Below are 22,947 nucleotides of genomic sequence, written 5' to 3'. Positions count from 1 at the left end.
GCCAAACTTAATGCAAATGTAATCAGGTACTTTTTATAGCATGCAAATGTGTAGAGTACTTCCTGAGCACAGTAAATAATAATAAAATCCTATTCTGAAAATGACCTTCATTAGAGCACTTTCCTTATATGCATATCCAGATTGCTTGGGGTGTTTGTTTTTGTCAATATATGTAAATCAGCAAGCTGGCTTTTTATGGCTTGGTTAGAGTGGCTGGGGAAATATAGAGATATAGCTTTCATTAAAGTGTTTTTATTTTTTAACATGCATCACTAACCTTTACCTCCTTTCTTAGTTAGATATCCAGGAGAAAAATCAAGATGGATTTTTACGATCCTCAGACTTTAGGAGCGATGGTGTTTGGAGGTTTCATGGTGATATCGGCCATTGGCATTTTCCTGGTATCTACCTTCTCTATGAAGGAGACCTCCTATGAGGAAGCATTGGCCAAACAGCGCAGAGAACAAGAGAAAGGCCAGCAACCAAAAGTTGATAAGAAGAAGAAGGATAAAATCCCTGAGAAGAAAGGAAAGGCTAAGAAAAAGGATGACAAACCAAATGGGAAAATACCTGAACAGGATCCTACTCTGGAAAATGAGCTGGAAAGCAGTGACGTTGAAGTAGAGGAGGTAAGAGTTCAGGAAAGTCCTGTAATACCAACTATACCAGCTCAAGAGAAAACAGCACCTTCTCCTAAAGACAAGAAGAAAAAGCAGGAAAAGAAGGTCCAGAAGGTTGAACCATCCCAGGGTCCAGTGGGGGCTGTGACCAAGCCCGTATCAAAGCAGAGTCCAGTTTCAGAGGCTCCATTTAAGGAAATTCATGTGGCAGCAGTTCCTCTTGTCGGATCTCAGCCAAGCCCATCGGCCTTTAACACCCATCCACCTAAAACTCACTCTAACACAGCAGTCAATAACCCTCAGAAATCTCAAGTGAACGCAACAGCAAATGGCAAAACTCAGTCAAGCACAGCAAACGCCACCACTCACTCGGGTAAAACTCAGTCCAGTCCATCTGCCACCAGCACTCATTCTGCTAAATCTCAGTCAAATCCACCAGTCACCAGCGCTCAATCTGCTAAATCTCAAGCAGCCAACGCTTCCCAGTCTGCTAAAATGCAGTCAAGCCAACCAGTTGCCAATGCTCAGTCTGCTAAAACTCAATCAAGCCCACCAAATACCAACCCTCAATCTGCCAAATCTCAGTCTGGCCAACCCAACACCAACCCTCAATCTGCCAAATCTCAGTCTGGCCAACCCAACACCAACCCTCAATCTGCCAAATCTCAGTCAAGCACTCCATCCACCAATTCTCAGTCTGCTAAAATGCAGTCAAGCCAGCCAATCGCCAACTCTCAGTCTGCTAAAACACAGTCAAGTCCACCAACCACCAAAAAAACTGAAGCTGTTGTGAGTCGTGAAGAGCAAAAATCTGAACCTGCTCCCAAAAAGAAGAATGCTCAAAAGAAAAAAGCTGAGCCAGGTTGGTGACCTCTGATTTTATACATACATACATACATACATACATACATACATACATACATACATGACTTTTTAGGCTTTTTAAATCCTTTTAAGGATAAATACTTAGTTATTTTCTTAATTTGGTTTTCAGCATGCTTTTACCCATTATATGTAATTCCATAGTTAAATAAGAAAACACATGAATTAAAGTGACAAACTCAGGAGTTAAATCTTAAAAATGCATTCAAGTATCCCATTTATTAACAAAAATGTATCTTATTTGTGTATCACTCGGCTGTAGATCCTCAAATCATCTCTAAATTCATGCTGACGCTGTCCTTCCTTTTTGAGGGTGGCTACCCCAAGGTCCTTGTGTGTGTTGTAAAGTAGCTACTGCTCCAAGCTTGATCCCATGATGGACTGCAACCTCATGTTTAGTTTGCCAATTTGTATTGAGATTGTAGTCCATCACGGGCTTGGAGCAGTGGCTACTTTACAACGCACACAGAGACCATGGGGAACAAAAGTAGCCACCCTCCAGAAGGAAGGACAGTGTCCGCATGAACTCAGAGATGATTTGAGGATCTACAGCCCAGTGATACACAAATAAGGTACATTTTTGTTAATAGTTAGGGTACTTGAATGCATTAAGATTTAACTCCTGAGTTTAGTGTCAATTTAAGAGTTAAAAAGCACAACGGTACAAACAGCGCTCTCGGATGGTATGTGGGAATTACCTGGGAAGTATGTGTCCCTAACTAGCCTGCAGCCCTAGAGGACAGGAGGAGTGCCTGTGTTTGTGAAGACAAAAAAGAACAAAAGTGAGGGCGCAGAGCTAAGGAGGGTTATCTGACTGGGCTGAACATTGCAAGGGGAACGACAAAAAGGAAATGGTGTACTTACTAGAGTGGGTCCGAAAATCGGATGAAGACCAGTCTGTGGGAGGATCGTGAAGTCCACGGTATGTGTTCTCAATGGAGACTGGCGTGCTGCCGGGGGTTGCTCATCTCGAGAAGGTGGAAGACAAAGGAAAGGGGGGTGGGCCGGGTGACAGCACAGGGATTTTGTCCGTGTCCCCGCAGCTGTGTTGTGAAGTTCCGGCAGTGTACACGAGTAGTGTCTGACTGGGCTGCTGTGGCTGCAGCTGTGGATGGTGCGGCTGGGTCTGTGTGTGGACCGGGGTTTGACGAGTACCCGAGCCTTGGTTGTGTGGTGGGTCAAAGTCAGCCGAAAAGCTGACAAGGTGATGGGTGTTCGAGTCAGTGTAGTCGTGGGTGGGGGATCAAGAGCAACGCGTTTCGAGGTTCAGACCTCTTTTTCAAGCTCGACAGGAATGTTCTAACGGCGGCGGGAATGAGCCGGTTTAAATGTGACAGCTGGGCGGAGTTTACCGCCCATTGCCTCCAAACCCCGCCCAGCTGTCGCATTTAAACCGCCTCATGAAAGTTTTGCTTTGCTGAGTTGTACATCTTTTCAGTGGGAGGATCGGAATCTCTGTCAAGCTTTTATTGTCCCTTAAGGTAGATTCACTTATTTTCCGTTGTGCTCCCCAACGGGAAGTTAGTTGAAGTCTACTCAGAATATTTGTCAGGTTTTCCTTGCTGTCTGTGTAACAAAGAGAGATTTTTGACTTGGGCTCTTTAAGGCCTCATTCAGATGGGTGGTAAGTTCCACTGCTCCTCTGAAAAGCGATCTGTGATTGTCCCAATGGGGATTCTCTATTGCAATATTGAGCTGCAATCACGTTGCGATGGTCGCATTTAGCAAGCATCACCGCCGGCCACACACAAAAAGCTGTTTAAAATTTTCTATGATGCAAAGCACCGTGTGCACTGGCTTGGTTTTTGTGAACTAATTGTACATACATCTGCTACATTAATCTGAATATGTATATATTTTTAATGTTTCTAAATGTTTTATACTTGCAACTTTGTAGTTTTAGGTTTTCTGCAGTGCGCATTTTCAAAGTAGAACATTTCCTTTCAGCATAAATTATCGCTGCCATGCAGTGAATTGGCAATGAACTGGTGATCTCTGTATGGAGTATCATACGGGGGAAAGATGAATAGCCAGAGGGTTTAATTACTACACAGAGACATTGTCTGGAACATATTAATGTTTTTGATAACCAGGAAATTGTATCCTCTGCTTTCTGGGGATGAAAGAGTAGAGATAGAGAGCAAAGATTGGAGCAGTTCAGCTCGCTGTGTAACTGTATCATTGTATCAGTAGTAAGGCTTGTTTGATTATTTTGTAATTTATTAATAAAATATATGTTTCCTTGAATAGATCATTACCCAAACATCATATTTTTAGTTGTGTGTGTGTGGGGAGTATGCTTTCATTGTCATATGCAACCTTGACATGGCATTCTCTTTTCAACCTCAGTGTGACTGGAACTGCCAGGACAGTTCTGTTAGCTGAGTTTTTAGTCCCTGTCTCTGAAGTGCATTTTAAAACATATTAAGGGGGAATACAATAGGGTCTGGTGATCCTAGCATTATGGTGCTTCCTAGTGGTTTCTTCACAGGAGAAGTTCAGCTTACATTAGTGCAATGGATGGCACAGGATGTCTGATGTGTGGAGACATGATGGCCACATATAAACCAGGGGAGGGATAAGACATGGCAGTCAAAGATAGACCTGAGGTGGGAATAGACATAGCAGTCACAGGTGAATCTGGGGTGGGAGGAGACATGGCAGTCTTGGGTAGACCTTGGGTGGGAGGAGACATGACCTTAACAGGTGGGAGGAGACATAGTGGTCACAGGTGTACCTGGAGTGGGAAGAGACCTGGCAGTCACAGGTGGACCTGGGTTGGGAGGAGACATGGCTGTCACAGATGGACCTGGAGTGGATGGACACATTGCTGTCATGGGAGAGCCTGGGGTAGGAGTAAACATGGAGGTCACAGAAGAACATAGAGAGAAATTACACATGGCCATTGCTGTTTTAGGTGTGCCTGGGGTGGGAGGAGGCCTAGGGGGGTACAGGTGAACCAGGGGTTGGAGGAGGCATGGCAGTCTCAGGAGGAAATGTGGGTAAGGAAGTCCTCCTGCTGTGGTCACTGACTATGAAGCAAAAACCAAGCATATACTGTATGTCCTATGTATCCTAATTTTAAAGAAGTACTGATTTTACAGAGTTTTCTACCTAAAATAAAAACTACATTTTGAGACACAATTCCCAAATCAGAGTCCAGTCCTTCCCATAATGCATGCAGGGGATTTGACATGGTTCATCTGTGGTCTCCCCTCTTAACCCAGCTCAGAACATTGATAAGGATTGCAATATACACTGAATTTAGAGATTATTATGACCACCCCATCAGTACTTCGTTGGGCCGCCTCGTGACTCCACGAGATGTTGAAAGGTGATGCGAGGAATCTGACACTGCACTATTGCCCTTCTGTTGTCTTGTACCAGTCTTGCCACTCTCCGCTCTGCCCTAACATTGACAAGTCGCTGACTGCCACAATTTGCATGTTCAGACCCAGATTTTTGGCTGACAGTCCAGTCTTTAAACACTTTAACAATGAACCCCTCTTGAACATTTAACGAATTCTGCTGTTTGGCTGATACTTGCTCCATGGCTCGCGCCAACAATCATCCCACGTTCAAAGGCTGTTAAATCACGTTGTTTACCCATATCTTCAGAAAAAGATAACTTCTACTGTCGTGGTAAACAACCTGCTTCCCTATTTATAATGGTCTGGCCCTCTAGCAACTTCAGCGCGAAAATTATAGCTAATTATAACTAATTTGCCTACAAACGTCAGGTGGTCATAATAAACTGGCCACTCAGTGTATATACCCCATTTGCATTGTATGTACTGTTTTACCCCCACTCCCCCATAATCGCCATCTGCCTACATGTGCATACTCATTTGTGAATTGACATACAGGTTCCAAACATTTCACAGATGTGCTTCCCACCTGGATTACTGCAGGGGCAAGAAGGAATTAGCTAGAGCTGATCTGGCTCTGACTATCTATTTATATGCTATACTATGAACAATATTGGGGAAATGTGTGGGAACTCACTATCCTAGTACCCTTTTAAAATATATAATTGCGATTTAGCCCTGCTTACATTCAGGACAAGGTAACGGTTTGTTTTATAGTCCACCTGTCCTGATATAATAGCTTCCTTGTGCTCCTATTTGCCAGCCAGAGCCTTTGGGTATGGGGAAGCATGTGACCCTTCCAAAGGGTATTGTAGAACACAAAAAAACTGCTCTGGCCCCTGATATAATTCCCATTGAACCTGTGCCCACACTATGCAGTCCAAAGTATTCACATATTTTCAACAAGTAGTAAAAGCATTTGAAAGCAAATTCACCTTTGTTGCTAGGCATTGTGGAGAAATTAATCTTCACAATTCAAAACAGAGGCATTGAAACCTAGATCTTTTTTTTATTACTTACTATTGCACCAGAATCTTGGCAGCCTGCCAGACTTCTGATGTAAACACACAGCAAGTGTTTTCAATCTCTTAGTAACTTTCACATCTCCACATTGCCTTAGCACGTTATGTGCATTGGTTCACTGTGGTGCCATATATTTTAAATGGCAAAGGGCCCACTCACACCATAGTGTTTGTGTGTTCCATTAATAATTTTGAGGATGTTAAGTGTGTTGCGTTAAGGCAGCCTATTTAAATGAATAAACTGCCAGTGCACCAAAACATCCAAAAAAATCGGACAATTGTTGCAATGCCGCACGTCTCAAAGCATGATAATTTGTTACCATATGTTGCACTGCAAGGGCTGTGCTTTCCCTAAATGCATTGGGGTGCCATAGAAAATGAATGGCACTGAAACATAACAATGCATGTGATGTGCATTTGCCTGGCAGTACGGGCATGTTACCCGAGTTGCGCAACTGGGCGTTGCATTCCTGAAAAAGTTATTGTGCCTTTTAGCTGCACTGGAGTGCAGTGCTTGTGCCTCCATGATGTAACATGCATGTGTTAGCGTGATACAGAGTTTAGACCACAGCTTTAAATTCTGTTTTATGAGCTGTAGAGTCAAGGATGGCTTATTTTAAAGCTTTTTTTGTTTGTTTTTAAAGCCTGACAGTTTCAGGGGAGAGGAAAGATGGCCGCCGGCAAGTATCAATAAAATGGCCGCGCATGCGCAATTACGTCATTGCGCACATGCTTTGACGTCACAACGGGGTGTCACCCGGTATCTGCTCCGTGTAACACTTGGTCTTGAAACGCCCCTTTTTCCATGTCAGGATGCTCTCATTTTAATGGCCAGCATAATTTAAACCACTTCCATTGAGCCATGTTGATCCTGGACCCATCCCAGTGAAAGCAGAAGTAGCACATAGATTACATTGTTCTGTCACTTTTCCCTCTCCTCCTATTAGCATGTTGCTTTTCAGGACATGAACTGATTAGCTCCTTAAGGTGGTTCTTTTTCTCACATTCGAGCGCTGCTGTACAGGGATGGCAAGAGGCTGATACCAGGTTGAATTCAAGCACTTACACTGATCGTAGTTAATAAATACATTTAAAGTTGTATTAAATTGTATTTTGTTTGTTTCATGCAGATTTTGCCTCACTTCCTGTCTGGCAAAAGGCTGTCCCTGAAACAGGAAGTGAGGGGAAATCAACTGGATAGCAGTTAAACCTGACATTAGTTCCAGCCTTTTCCCCATTCTCTATGCCAGAACTTTGACTATCTATACACTTTGATTACAGATTGGAATTAAATTGTATCTGTATATCTGCCTATAGTTCAGCCCTATGTCCATAGTGTCAGCACAGGTGCACAAAGAGAAAATTCAGGGCATTATGACCGAGCACATATTTTAAGTTGGAATTGCAATGTTTTCCCTAAAGTAAACCTTTCCAGAGAATTAGACGGTCTCTCATTCTTCACCTTTTGAAAATGCTATTTACTTGGCTATGCCTGCCTTTTAATATAGGGAATAACTGGCCTGGAACAAGTATGCAGACCAGGAACGTCAGAGGAAAGTCTGAACGTCTTATCTGCATACTTAAAACTGAGGCATTGAAGCCAGAGGGCTTTTTTTATATTTCATTAAAGGCCAAATTCACTTTTGTAATACAATGTGCTTGGCTTTCCCCACTGTATGAAAAACTAGGATTGGGAGCCAGTCGCCTCATCCTGCCCAGGATCTGGGACACTCAGTATGTTAAGCCCACCCCAGCATACTAAGAACTAGCACTCTTTCAAGACCATTGAGCTCCGTATAGAGTCCAGTAGTCATGTTTATGTAACACACTACACAGCCCATAGAGTGTAGCAGTCAAGACAATGTAATATACAACACTGTGTACAAAGTGCAGCAGTAAGGAACGTGTATCATAGAGTCCCATACCGTACATGCTGGCCAATGGAAGGTAAAATCTCCCAGTGTCCTTTGGGGCCTGTAGTCATTGGGAGTTGGAGTCTAGGATGAAGGATTCACTGGTTACTCTGCATAGCTGGGTACAGTGTCCTGGGGTACTGCTAATGTGTGACTGAGAACAGTGATAGTGCACTGGTAACACTGTGTAGTTCAGTAGAGCATTGTGGTGTACTAGTATTGCACTATTTACATAGTGTGCCTCCGTGGGGTTGTTGTGGATTACTAGTAATGCACTCCGCACTGGTTACACTGGGTAGCTTCATGCAGTGTTGCCGAGTACGAGTAATGCACTCAGCACTGGTCACACTGGGTAGCTTCATGCAGTGTTGCTGAGTACGAGTAATGCACTCAGCACTGGTCACACTGGGTAGCTTCATGCAGTGTTGCTGAGTACGAGTAATGCACTCAGCACTGGTCACACTGGGTAGCTTCATGCAGTGTTGCTGAGTACGAGTAATGCACTCAGCACTGGTCACACTGGGTAGCTCCATGCAGTGTTTCTGAGTACTGATAATGCTTGCAGCACTGGTTTCACTAAGTAGCTCTGTGCAGTGTTCAAGGGTACTGATAATGCACTCAGCACTGGTTACATTAGATAGCTCCATGCAGTGTTGCTGGGTACTGATAATGCACTCAGCACTGGTTACAATGGGTAGCTCCATGCCATGTTGAAGAGTACAAGTAATGTACTCGGCACTGGTATAATGTTATATGAGGCATACAATGCATGGTGTACGCCCTGAGATGACCACTCCAGGCAAAATGCCAAACCTTAGTGTGGGATTCATAGCTGCCTTCCCCTACAGACCTGTGATTGGGAATTGTTTGACTCTCTAGAACAGGGGGGTACACATGGTGGCTACAGAAGAGAAAGGAGCACGCCGGAAACCTTCCACAGGCAGCTCCTTCTGGTAGTGGGACACAAGCCAGAACCACCAGGATTTTGTTAGAAGCACAAGAGAGTCCCACAGAATCTGGGACTGTTGGGAGGTATGAATTTGTGGATTAGCCATTAGAGACAGTGTAGATCAGCTACTACAATTATTCTGCCGAACAATTATTCTGTCGAAATAAGATATCAGCCACACACAAAGTGCATTGTTTGCAGTGAGTGGCCCAACTCATAGACTTGTCAGAAGTGAAGCACAACCATTGTGCAGCACTACAAAGCAGGAACCTGCATACAGTATGTAATTAAATCTGGCATGTTCCCTTGTACATATAAATCATTTTTACCTATACATAGAAACTGATTTATCACTGAAATTATTTACATTAAGTGGATCTCTTTTTTTTTTTTTTCTTCAAAAGCATTACTTAAAATGATGATCCATTCCCTTTTTAATAAATGAGAAAAGCAGCCAAGCATGATCTGTAGGTGAAAATCAGCAAAGGCCAAGAGCCACACCCTGACCTTTATTCTGAAAATAAAGTTTACAAGATATGACGAATACAATGTTCTAGGGACAGATAACTCGAACTGGTTCAATTATGACTTTTTTTTTTTTTTTCTGGAGTTCTTCCTTGTTTGCTTTGTGTGGACCGGCGTATGGGATTTCAAATGTTAGCTAGACAACAATTCATGGCGTGTGACGGTTTGCAACAACCTAGAAGTCTTTTATTATAGAAAATACCATGCAAAATGTGCCATGTAATATTTTCAAACTAGCAATTACCTGGCAACTATTTTCTCTGCATGGGGTGCGAGGCAGGCTACGCTTTTAACTTAACTAGTCAGCTAAACAAGTGCGACCCCCATCTAGTCAAAACACTGCCCTGAGCAGCCAGACAGGACGCCGACCGTGTTTCAGCAGTTTTTTTTTTTTGGACACGTATAGTCAGATTGTAGGGTCATATATACTAAGACGTTAGAGATGAGAACTATCTGCCTTGTATTACAGCAAACCTTCATACAAACTATGTCCACGTGTCATTGTCTGTGATGTTTTAAACCTGATTGCTGGTTTTGGCACAGCAAAGAAAGCTATTTTACTTTTTTAAGACAGAAATCCTGCTGCTGGGTAACTGGCAATGGAAAAGGAGCAGTTTCTGGCACCAGGGCCCACTTTTTCTGCTATTTCTAGGTAAAGTGCTCCAGAGATCAGTGACACTCGGGAAGTTTCTTTTTTTCCAGAGAGATATTAAAGTTGGCCATACGCTGGTACGTTTTTTTTTTTCCGCTCAGCCTGCGTGCTAATCAAAGAGAATATAACGGATTCCACCATCAATACTAAACAGCATGAATGGACAAATCTCGATTGGCTGCCCTCACTGTTCCCCCAGAGATTTTCCATCCTTTCATTTTCTGATTGAGTTTGGCCAATGGAAGGGTACCAACAGGGCCACCCACTTTAGGCATTTCAGCCACTTCATCAAGATCCGGAGAAAGTTTGTTCAGTGTATGGCCAGCTTTACTGATGTGTTCTATAAAACAAGAGGAATAGGAAAGTAGAAGTGTTGTCCATAGCAACTCATCACATCCTCCCCAGTTCTAAAAATATAAAATAATTACTCTTATTGTGGTTCCCATGGGCAACTCACACCACTCACAAGTCAGTCTTTCCAGCTCTTCCATACTTGTTGAAGTGGGCATATTTTCATTTTAAATGTCTTGCTAAATACAGCCCCAATTTGTGCTGTGGGTGACTCTATCCGCATCCTCCAGCTTGTAAAAAGCCGATTTAAAACTGTCATAGCCAGGGCTGTCCATAAGGTATGTTGTACGGTGGGGGGGTTTGGGTGTTGTTTGGGATTGGGTGTGCATGGTTCTTGCGCTGATTTTGTCCTTTGGAAAAGAGTTGGCGGATGCTGGACCTCTCCGTTGTCACGCCCAGCTCTTTGATATCATTGGTCGCCAGGAGCTCAGCAGGATGCCAGCCAAGGCATCTTGCTTAGCTCCTGGCCACTGGTGACATCAGTGAGCTGGCTTGGAAGCCGCACCACACAGAGCGTATATAGGGAAGCCCCTGTCTGCGGCTTTCTGAACTTAACATATCATTATCTGAATTGGAAAGAAGAAAATAATATATATATAGTCAGCATGACCTTGTCATGGCTGATGTTGATTGTACAAGTATGTGACAAGTAATAGGAAAACATTTGCGAAGAGAGATAACTGGCTATAGGTTTCCTCATCTGCCAAATGTTCTACTTTCTTCTTACTGTTTGGCATATCATGCAATCTCTTTTTCTACAAATTCTGCAATGTTTGTGTCAGGAACATGAACTAATGACTTGGAAAACCATTTGTACTGCTACAGTGATGGCCGGCTTCTGGAAATAATGTGGATTGTGCAAGATTCTCTCTCCAGGAAACAATTGAAACATTCTGGGCTGTTGAAGCCGTACTGAGCTCACTTCATCCACAGTGTACACAACTCAACAGCTTTTACGTCAAACGGTTGCGCAGTAGAAATGTTCATCCTCTTCTCGACATGTGAGCCTGAAAATCGATACAACATCCTTTAACAGATCCACTTGTGACTTCTATACTGTTTGTTAAAGAGGAACTCCAGGGACCAGAAAAAAACCTAACCCTTGCAGAAGGGCTACCGCCGCATTTCAAAGGTTAACTGCTGGTTTTGGGGTGAGAACACAGAGGATATGTGCACCTGATTCTTGGTCCTACCTGGCTGCTAGACCGGTCCCCACATCCTCTTCCCCTGGCTTTGGTGGTCTAAGGATCTCTCACGTCATGTCAGGTAAATGGACCTGTATTAGACATGAGGACGTTGAGGGACATCCTAAAGCCAGAGCGGGAGAGAGGTGATCACTGACAGCCACTGGACCAAGGATCAAGTGAGTATATCTTTTGTATTCCGTCCCCTAGACCAAAATGAACAGGGTAGCCCCACTGCAATTTTTTAAATATTTCTTTTTTTAACGTGAATGCTTCCCTAAGACTATGGAAGAGGTAGGACTAGATGGAAGGGTGAGGTAATCCCCAGTGGGGTTTCACACTATCATTGCTTCACCTAAAAGCTAGGGTAGAACTGAAGCCATTTTTATTTTTTAATATATTTTAGTTTTGGGAAGAGTAAAAAAGGGTTATAACCTCCATCGGATTCCCCTTCACTTCACAACAGGAAGTGAGAGGAAATCCTTCCAAACTGAGGGAAATGTCGTTTTAGGAATAAAAACCTGATGGCTTTTCTAATCCCTCTCCACACTATCCAAAATAAATTATTTTTTTTTAAATGGCTTCCTTTGCACTTTTACAAAAAGTGGTTGCGATTGTTGTCTCTGTTGAGCTATTATAAAACTGTGCTGGGGTCCATTTATCAATTTGGTTGCACCATCAGCATCTTTTAAAGTGTCACCCCTGATTTCTAGTGCATATAGTGACATGTTAGTTTGCTTCATTACTAAATGCCTTCCTACGGAGAATTGTCCTATAATTGTCTCCAAATTGTCCACACTTGTGAGGAACCTCCTGGAGCACAGCTGAACAGCCTCGTAGTGCTTCACTGACTTCAGGGTTAGTTCACACCATAAGCAGTGCGTTCCGGTCCGATTCTGGCCGGAAAGCAATGCCTCGCATTGCGACCGGCTCACTTTTTTGCAGGGGGCGTGTCGGGCCATTGAAGTGAATGGCACCGTAGCCACGCCCTCTGGCTGCAATGCGATCGCAAGGCACATTGTACCTGCAGTGCGGTCCGGTGGGATCAAAATGCTGCAAGCACTATTTTGATCGGACCGCACTGCAGGCACAATGTGCCTTGCGATCCCGTGTGGACCGGAACGGACTGCTCTGGTGGGAACAGAGCCCAGAAATACCATAGATGTACATTAGCATGCTTTTTTAGTCTAGGAACAAACTGTTCTGCTCTGGACATGATGTGAACAAGCCCCTGGACATGATGTGAACAAGCCCTTAAAACCTATCAGTAAACCCTACAGACCCTCCAACATGACCCACTCCATAAGATACACAATACTCCATTCCTGAATTTTTCTCAGTGAAGTCTTGGAAAGCTTCTCATAAACTGTCAGGAAAAGGTAAAGACTATCAGGAACAGAGTATTCTGTAATTTATGGAGTTGGTCATGTTGGGGGTCTGCTTACAATCCAGTTCCTGCCATTTTACTGATGGAGGCTGCATTGATATATGCAATGAACCTGCAAATCCTTTAAAGTGGACCTTTACCCCTTTCACTAGAAATCACCTCAGCATTTAGGTCTGAAATCTCGCATTGATTAGCTAAACATAATTCTTTTTACTTACAATTACTGTTTTTTCATATCCTGATCCCCTTAGGCATTAGTGATGTAGCCTGTGCCTAAGTTATTTAATCCTGGAATGGTGACATCATAGCAGTGCATTGCTGGGACATGTCATCTATAAACTGCAAAATCTTGTGAGATCTTGAGGAAAGGCATTTTTCTCCCCTGAGATGATGTGCATGGTCAGTTACAGGAAGTAAAGCGAGATGGATTAATCTGCTCTTAGTAAAAATGGCCATTGTGGGGAAAAATTGGGAGGCAGTTTAAAAATAAGGGCTAAGTTTCTCTTTAACATCGGTTGTAAGCGATTTCCTCTAAGGGAGTGGATGAAGGGTGAATGTTGGTGTCGGATGGAGCTGCATTGAGTTGAGTCAGGCTTTCATTTCCCATTTGGTAGCCAAATTTTCATGAAACATTATTACTAGATAGAGCCATGGAGCATAGCCAATAAATACTACTTTCTGATGCTCCATAGCGCCATCTAGTGACCCTTATGTGGTATGTTCTGTATCTTACATTTGGCCTGAAAAGAAAATTCATTTTTTCCTCTTTTGGCACAGAACGAACAGACTGCCTTACAAATCTTTATTTGATTATCTATAGTAGGGCACTGGTGTTGTGAGACCCGTTTTCTGTTTGTTAGTGGTCAGATGATGGGGTCATCTTTGGCGTTGAATGAAAAATGACCTGCTTATATGCTCTGCTACATAGCTGTATAACAAAACACAGGCTGTACCCTATTTTGCTACAGCGGTACTCCAGTGCAGAGTAATCTCTGCATTTACAGCCGTCTGTGTGTACTTGTATTGGAGCCTTTTATTTAGTAGACATTAATTCAGATATGTTTTTGTCCAGTTTCCAATGACGTGGATGGCGCCCTGTATCTGCCATACAAGACAATAGTGTCCACCATCAGCAGCATGGACTTCAGCGAAGGAGAAGCACAGAAGCTTATTGAGATCCTGATTGAGAAGAATGGCATAAAGCAGGATACTTGGCACACAGTAAGGCGATATTTGGCTGCTTGGCCTTCCTTTCTCTCTAATAATGTGTTGAATGTTATGTACACAATGGTAGAAGATGCAGCCTGCTGACTTTATGGTGATTTGAAGAGGGCCACACCTAAAATTACACAAACTCAACTTGATGGAGGTGCAGTTCATTTTTACTTTTAGCCATCTTATTAGCAGGAAAAAAAACATAGTCTTGTCTTGTCTGAAATCAGTAACCAGTTGGAGGAAGCACTGATTACTGGGATGGGTGTGCCCCATAGATGACCATCTAGTTGTGAGGAATTGTGATGCAGAATCGTACCAAGACTTTTCCCAGCAACTATTGATCCAGGTATCGCACAGCTCCCTGCATTCCCTGCAAGTCCAGGTCCATCCAAAACCTACTGTCTGTGTATACCTGTCCCAATGGCAACCGCTCCAGGACAAGAAACAAAAGGAAATCTGTCCAACTGGGAACTTGGTAGAATTATTTACTCTTGCCAAATCTATAAAAAAAAAAAATGGCTTTGGCTTGAGTTAGGCTTTAAGACGAAATAAATATCACAGCTGCTAGTGCTAACTTGTTTTTGAAGGTGACGGGTTTAGTGGTACATAAACTAAAGCTGAACTCCTCCTGGAATTAGCCAACCTCTACCGTTGCAGTAAGCTCTTAGCAACCTGTGATGCCCTGGCCAGCGTCATGCCCAGCTCGCAGACGTCACTGGTTTGCAGGAGCTGAGCGGGATGCTCTGGCTGGCGTCCCGCCCAGCTGCTGGCTACCAGTGATGTAGGTGAGCTGGGCAGGACCCCAGACAGAGCCGGACCCAGATATTTTTTACTAAATCTATGTAACACACGAGCCTTGCCTGATTGGATTCAAATGAAATGGGGTGTTCAGGTAGACCCTCACATTGCATTTTTTGGTAAACCTACAATTGATTGTACAATACAGTATACAACCAACTTATCTAATTACATTTCCTCTCCTTTCCAAATCATAGGTTCTTAGAAGTCAGGAGATAAGGTCTAATGTTTTAGAAAGTTCCATTGATGTCAATGTTTATTTAATCTTTGTTTTTATAGCTCTTGGTAGGCTTTTCAGTAGCATGATCCTCATCTGAGGTTATGTTTAGAGGGAGTATAAGTGGGTATGGCCTGGCATTACTCATTCTCAGGGATTCCCCTGTTGGAAATGGCATACTGTGTTGAATAAGATAATAGCCAGAAACAGATGGACAGTAAATATTCTGTGATTACCTTTACAGGCCACTCAGAAAGGAGATCCAGTTACAGCTCTGAAAAAGCAATTGGAAGAGAAGGAAAAATTACTGTCAGCAGAACAAGAAGATGCGGCGGCTGCTAAAAATAAGCTGCGGGAGCTGAATAAGGTGGGTTCAGCTTGTGCCCCGGACACACCTCCTGTCCTGTATAGTGACAAGAATCACTCAAGCCTTGGTGGATTTTCTGGTGCATTACATCAGGGTCACATAATTAGACAGAAAAGTATCAGCAGGTAACCGCAAGAAAGCAAAGTTGATCTTGACATGTGGGACAACCCTTGCTTGTTTCCAACATTTTCATGTACAAGACATTAATTTGCATTACAGGAAACCTTCAAAAAATATTTTGCATAGCTCCAACATCCTAAAATCACCCTATGAGAATGTCCTTTATGCCAGATCTTAAAAGAGAACTATGGGATACGTGTTTTTTCCCCCATGGTTCTTTTTAGGGTCACGGGAGCTCATATACTAACCTCCTCCCATGACCCAAAGCTCAGTATATCGTGGGCTATTGCCTGCGATATACTGACAGCGCCGCAGCCGGGATGGATCCCGACACTACTGTCTGGATCCACCCACCTGTGTGTGACAGCTGGCTCTTCCTATCTAGAGACAGAGCCAGCTGTGCACGCCCCCTCCCTTGTTCGTTGCTCCACTCAGCGCTGGAGGAAAGGGGAGGGGGGAATCCCTGCAGGGAGCGGTGACTTACAGTGACCGCTCACTGCAGGGAGACGATCGGGAAGTGAGCGGATTGGTGAATAGTTCTGCTCACTTCCCGATTGATAGAGCTGACCTGTGACAGCTTCTTTGTCGCAGGTCGGCTCTAACTATGAGGATGATTGAGGGCAGAAGGGTGCTAAACATTGCTTCCTGAAATCATCATGGCCCCCTGTCTCAATAATCCTCTGAAGAGACCACTGTCTTGCTGCAAGCAGTGAGCTGGCTCTTGGGAGGAGTTGTGCAAATATCACAATACCTTGATGGGTGGATGTCGGTCTGGAGGAATGGGATTCTTAGCTAGGCTGTCTTTGCTTGCAGATCACCCTAGGTACACCCACATGTGATACTGATCCAAGATTGAAAGAACTGAAATCCAATGAATAAAGGAAATCAACTAGGGAAAGAGCGAGAAGCTGGACAGCCTTCAGCCAGGAAATGAGGCTGGCTCTCTCTGAAATGCTGTAGCTTCTAATGCACACTTTGAGACGCTCACAGAGTGCAGAGAAATCAGATTAAGCAATTTCAGTACGGGAGAGGAGCCCGTACAACTGTGCAGAACTGCAGGGAAGTATGGAGTTCAGCTTTAAAGGCGGAAATAGTACGATACATTAGAATGTTTAAACTACCCACATACAGATGTCTCGGTTGTGGGTGGGTGCTGATGGGCTAAGTTATCACCTGGTGACTAACTGTACTCCAGCAGCAAGGTTACCCACATTCTTATGGAGTTTGTTTAAAGTGTCACCCAACTTGGGAGGACCCAGAACACCTGTGGATAGCCTGTTGGGGTTCATCAGCAGGATGCTGGTGGTTTCTGGTAAGCATTACATGGTCACAAGAAGACCTGATATTCACATTCTTTTTCGTCCGGTCATTGCGGCACTTGTTCTTAAGCAAGGATGACCTGCCTAGAGCATGCACCTACAAAAACAAATCAGCCGTATCAGGTCCCATATTCATACTGAGATGTTCCATTTGCAGCAAGAGAAGCACAGGTAGCTGCTTGATACAGCTGCTGGTTGCACTGAAAATATCTGGTGAACATGTGTCTCACTCCTAATCCTCTTGTGTGGTAGTGATGAGCCTAGGCTTTGTGTGTACCCAGCTCTCTTGCGTTTGCCCAAGCCCGCTAAAACCTTACCCAATCATTTTGTGGAGAGGCTCATTCCCCGGCCTGCAGTTATACTTCACAATTAGGCAGGGAATGCCCCCGCCGCTATTGTCACCACTGATTGGGCCGAGAGGGGCAAGTGGAAGGCACAGTTTTGAGCTGGCTTGGGGGAAATGGGTTTCCACCAATCTCAGGCTCTCTATTGCAAAGTAAGATCAGACTAGGTTGCCTTGGTGCTTTCACAGGGCTTACTTGTCTCTCTTCCACTAGCTGAACAATGTAGGGAAGAGAGTGTGAATGAAAGGTGAGTATGTACTGCTGTGGAGGGCTATTAAAGCGAACATGTTACCTCTTGGCAGCTTATGTCCATATCAGATTGCCTGTCTAATATCACAGTTTTGCACTTCTAGAAGCTCACTGCAAGCGATCAAAGTATAATGCAAGCTATAGGCTGGCTCTATGTTCTGTTCATATAGAGAACAGGTTTATTTTTCCATTGTACAGTAGCAAACCACTGGAATATAAACGGGTGTAGAAAAGTACATTATATTCAATAACAATTTTCTTTTTGGTTTGTTTCATCCTGATCATCCATAATCAATGCAATACTACACTGGCATTGTCAATATGTCATAGTTTTGTGATGCATGGGCAGCACAGTGGCTCAGTGGTTAGCACTTCTGCATTGCTGCACTGATGTTCAAATCCCAGTCAGGACACTATCTGCATGATCTCCCTGTGCTTGTGTGGGTTTCCTCCGGGGACTCCGGTTTCCTCCAACACTCCAAAGACATGAAGATAAGTTAACTGGCTCCTGTCTGAATTGGGCCTAGTATGTATGCATATGAGATGTGGACCTTAGATTGTAAGCTCCTTGAGGGCAGGGCTGATGTGAATGAATAGTACATAAAGTTCTGTATAAATGAATGTAAATGAATGTAAGTTCTGTATAAATGAATTAATATAAAAATGTCTATATACAGTAAGAAGATACAAATTTGCTTTCTTATATTTTGTATGAGAAGAACAAAATATGTTCCATTGAATTTACTGACTAGTAACCTTTCCTGGCCCTTCATAAAATGTGCAAATTACAGTTACTGGGTGTCTGTAGGTTTGATGCAGTATGTGTACTCGAATGACCTTTGCTTGGCAGCTTGTGAAAACATCTGTATCATCATTTATTATTGTTGAGAATAGGGACATCTAGTGGGCACCCTCGCACACGTTTTCACTGACCCAAATCTAGTCACCCTATGTAAAGAAGGTTTATGTATAGTCTTCGGTGTATTGCTAAAATTCAGTATGCCTTTAAAGAAGCTGATGTATTTCACACTATTATATAAAAAGTTGAACTGAAGGCAGCTAAATACACATTTTTGATACATATAATGGGATTTTTCCCATCCAAAGGATATGCAACTCTGCATCCAGTTTTGTGATCCAGACACCCTTGCCAGATAGCATAGCCAGTTCCTTAACCTCCTTAAAGCAGCAGGAGGCTTGGCCAAGAACACAGCCACATCCTGCTGATTGAACAGTGAAGGAGCAGCAGGACACTCATGAGGCCATTCCTCTGCTCATTTCACTCTGTCCACCGTTCAGCATGCAGCAGAGTACTGGCCATACCTCTTGTTATCTGACTGTTGTTGTACACGGCAGTGATTTCAAGACAAATTCAGATACGAAGGGTGGAAATATAGCAACAATGGCTTCCACCTCTTGGCTGCTCTTTACACTACTAGTAAACTGTACTTTGTGATGCCTAGGCTGAGCTCTCTGCCTCCCTTTATAAGTCCAAGTCGGTGCCTCCAACTCCCAGCCATCGGCATGTATCGGACTATAGAGTATACAGGCTCTCTGTCATTCTTATTTTAACTTTCAGCTGGTTTATGGCAACTCAGAACTCAAAAACTACTTTGGTGGATTTTATCACATGGTGGCTTGCTAATCCTCTCTTGGTGGAACTTGGTAAGAAAAACAAAGACCAGAAAGTCCTTTTACCATCCAGCTAGATCTTCTTTGGGTTCACTTTAGTTCACACACACACACCTGTGCTGACTATCTTACGTTTGAGGCAATGGGAGTGAGATGGTGAAGTGCTTAGGCATGCATTGTTTAGGAGGGAAGGTTGAGACACCGTAGAAACATAACCACACATTGATCAATATGGTGTTACACTCCCAAGGCTTAATGCAGTAAAGTGATGTGCACTTAAAGTGGTATTTTTCATCACCTCCTCCAATTTATCTTTTACAGTTAATCTTTATTAGTCTTTGAACCTGTCTAGCCTGCTCTACTTATTACTGACCCCTGGCCTATCAAGACCGCTAAGCAGAAGATCTCCTCCAGTTGCTGGAGCTGTCATGCATGTTCAATTTTGTGGAGTAGAGAGGAAGTCTCAGACTAAATTTATGGTGCTAAGTCTTGCCAGTGAGGAGTACATTAATAATAATGTAGTCATTAGCTTCCTAAGTTGCAATTAGTTCAGTCTCTTTATTGCGTCTGATAAGGATGATGTAATCCTCTTTGTTTGCGCAATGTTGGAGTCTTTCAGTTCCTCGTGATCTCTCTGGGATATTTCTTTTTTTTATGTTTATACTCCACATTTCTTTGCAGGAATTGGCAGCTGAGAAGGCTAAGGCAAACAGCGCTGAATCCAAGCTAAAGGAGCAGATATTGTCTCGCGACCAGGAGAATAATGCATTGCAAGCTCGAATGCAGGCTAGTTATCAGGATCATGTGACTGAAATCCAGCAGCTACAAGGAAAGGTAAATGCAAGGATTTTGGGATATAATGATAGGACTTATAACTAGAGGTGGGGCGCAGTCTAGAGTTTAGGAAAACTAACTGGAGAAAAACATTTAAAGGACAGAGAGAGCGCTGGAGAGAAAAGAGTGCTAAGGAGAGAGCAATAGACATTTTAATAAGTTCTAATGGGTTTAGTACATCATGTTTTAGTTAAACCAGTGACCACATTCTTAATTTGACTAGGTGTGTTTTAATAAATAACAGATAAGGTATTATATGTGTGATCCTGATGAACATGGGAGTAGTAAAAGTTATTACTAAAGGAGTCATTTTCAACCGATCCCAATTCATGTAACAAATCACGTTTTAGAGAATTATAAGAAATTGTTAGAAATTTCTTTAATTCTTATTTCCTGAAATGTGTACAGGATTAGGTCAAATAACTCTTTTGGGTACAGTGTACACTCATGTGGCAAAGTTTCCTTTTTGTCTGTCATAGGAACGAATGTGTGAGCTTAGTACTTCTAGTGCGTTGTTAGTCATGCGGTAAAAAGTTCCACATTGAAAGAGATTGGCAAAAATAGATCAAATCTTATTACAGCTAAATGATAACGATTTTGAATTATAACAGTCAGGGTTAAAAAATAAACAAGATTGTATCTGCACATTGGCTACTTTGTTGTTCGAACTACTACAAAATTCAATAAAGATATATTGTTGAAAAAAAATAAAAAATAAACAAGATTGTATCTGCACATTGGCTACTTTGTTGTTCGAACTACTACAAAATTCAATAAAGATATATTGTTGAAAAAAAATAAAAAATAAACAAGATTAAAAAAATTGCCAGTATGTTTTGCATGTAAGTGATCTGTTGTCCTGGGATTTACAACTGTCAGGGCCAGCGAGATTAGCAGTAAACGCAGGCTGGTATCACTAACTGAGGCTTTAGGCCATAAAGCAGATTCCTGACCTGATTGTAGGCTCATTTCATGAATTTCTCCACCCTGCTTTTCAATCTTGGGTGTGTCCAGCATCAGCAATGACGTACACTGTTCTATATCTCTAAATATAGATAAAGGTGTTGTATGGAGAGAAATTTTAACCTGTGCACAGTTTCCAATATTTAACCCTTGATTTCTTTTATTTGTTTGTGCGTGTGTTTGGGAGGGGGGGCTTGGTGCTTGTTGGTTTATTGAACCCTGCAGAGAACTTTCCTGCCAGCATACATGGGCTTTGCTAAGAATGCAATATTTTGAGGACACCAGAAAACAGTACAGATAAGGCATTTTGTGTACACTTTTAGGTTGTGTATTATACTTCCCACCTTCTAATTTTGTTTCAAAACAGATTCGTGGTCTTCAAGAGGAACTGGAAAACGGTCCTAAAGCACAACTTGCTCGTCTGCAGCAAGAAAATTCTATTCTAAGGGATGCCCTAAACCAAGCGACCAGCCAAACTGAAAGCAAGTAGGTATCCTATATGTCATGTATTGTCCTCCTATTATGAGCTCTGTAATCCTTGAAATTCATTGAAGATATGTAACGTGGCCTTTAAAAGCGAAGCCATTGCATAATGGTTGGAGGGGAAATGTATTAGATGTATTTATTTTTTACATTTACTTACAATGTGTTCTAATTTCCCATCCTTAGATTACATAATGCTTTTTACCTTTTCATCCTTCTGTTGGCCCTAGTATCCTTTTTTCTTTTGCTGGAAAAAGGGGATCAGCTGCTATTGATTCTCCATTGTTGTCGGTACCTGGAAGCAGCCCCTTTCATTATGCATGCAAAAGCCTCTAGCACTTCCGAGGCTTCCTCTATTGCGCATGAGCCAAATTGTCAACTGAGCTACGGCACCACTCAGTCTGGGCAAACAGATACAGGAACGAGGGACTGCGAGTTGGCAATGTCACCTCTGGTCCTGATGTCAGTGCCAGGGAGGAAGGTCCGCCCGCCACTAATCAGAAAATGGGCACAGAGCAGGATTATTGGTCATGTGACCTAAATAAAAACACTATAGGGTACTTTTCTAGTGTTTTTTTTTTTAATAGAAAAGCTTTTGGGGTGCTTATGCTATGTTATATACACTAGCTGGTCCATTATTGATGTGCTGGGTTTCTATCTATTTCAATGAATTGTAATTCTAATTTCCCAACAAAAGCAGGCAGCTTGGTTAGAAATATTTTCAGGTTTTCATGGAAGCATGGTTAAAAACTGATTTCCTGTCTAACTTGTCCTCCTCTTTGCAACCCCAAAGGGATTGAATTTTAAGCGTTTGCAAATAGGCTGCCTGGCCAAAGACACTATCTACCTTTTCCCTATGAATTTCTTATATGTTCATGGATCCGTTTGCTTGGATCATTTCCAATCCACAGACAATCCATAGACTTTTTAGTCTGACTTTAAATTTCCAGTTATTTTGGTAACGACTTGATTTAAAAATTCCATACTGTTAAATGAAAGTTCCTCCTGTCTGCACATTGAATGCCTTTTATAATATATATGTGTAATCATAATGGATGAATAGTAACCTCCAGCACTTTTAGGCAGAATGCTGAGCTGGCTAAGCTTCGTCAGGAGTGTAGCAAATTGTCCAAAGAGCTCACAGAGAAGTCAGAAGCTCTGCAGCAAGAGGAGCAGCGGCGGAAGAGCTTGGATGGAAAAGTCTCTACATATGAGAAACAGGTCTCCCAGCTGCAGGTAAGGAATGCATATAGATATATACATTTATATATTGCCTTATTGTAAAATCGAACTTCACAGTAGTCAGACTGTGCTTTTACTGCACAGGACCACAAAGCCAGACATTAGAAAGATTCAAAGGGGATATTTTTTTTAACCTTACACAGCATTTTTCAGAACATAGCAGAGTCTACGGCATCCTTTCCCAACCAGAGTGCCTCCTAGCTTCTTCAGGGGTGCCTCCAAATTTTCGCACAGTGTCATGCCTTTCCATTGTATAGAGAGGCTTCAAATGTTAAGGGGGCTCCTTATGTAAAGGGGGACGCTGATGTAAA

General features: G+C 42.7%; 1 protein-coding gene across 1 annotated transcript in view; it reads left to right on the top strand.

Annotated features, from left to right (window-relative positions):
• Nucleotides 1-22,947, top strand: part of RRBP1 (ribosome binding protein 1) — a 65,265-nt gene that overhangs the window by 16,722 nt on the left and 25,596 nt on the right. Inside the window, exons 2-8 of the mRNA XM_018576653.1 lie at nt 300-866; nt 1,374-1,482; nt 13,926-14,074; nt 15,328-15,450; nt 19,796-19,948; nt 21,279-21,397; nt 22,477-22,630. Coding sequence (XP_018432155.1) covers nt 321-866; nt 1,374-1,482; nt 13,926-14,074; nt 15,328-15,450; nt 19,796-19,948; nt 21,279-21,397; nt 22,477-22,630 — 1,353 coding nt within the window. The 5' untranslated portion in view covers nt 300-320. The remainder of the gene's footprint in view (nt 1-299; nt 867-1,373; nt 1,483-13,925; nt 14,075-15,327; nt 15,451-19,795; nt 19,949-21,278; nt 21,398-22,476; nt 22,631-22,947) is intronic.

The sequence above is a fragment of the Nanorana parkeri genome, unplaced genomic scaffold (assembly GCF_000935625.1).
Source record: "Nanorana parkeri isolate BGI_ZX_2015 unplaced genomic scaffold, ASM93562v1 scaffold72, whole genome shotgun sequence".
NCBI classification, from domain to species: Eukaryota; Metazoa; Chordata; class Amphibia; order Anura; family Dicroglossidae; genus Nanorana; species Nanorana parkeri.
Note: the sequence above shows the minus strand (reverse complement) of the source record. Positions and strands in the feature narration are given on the sequence as shown.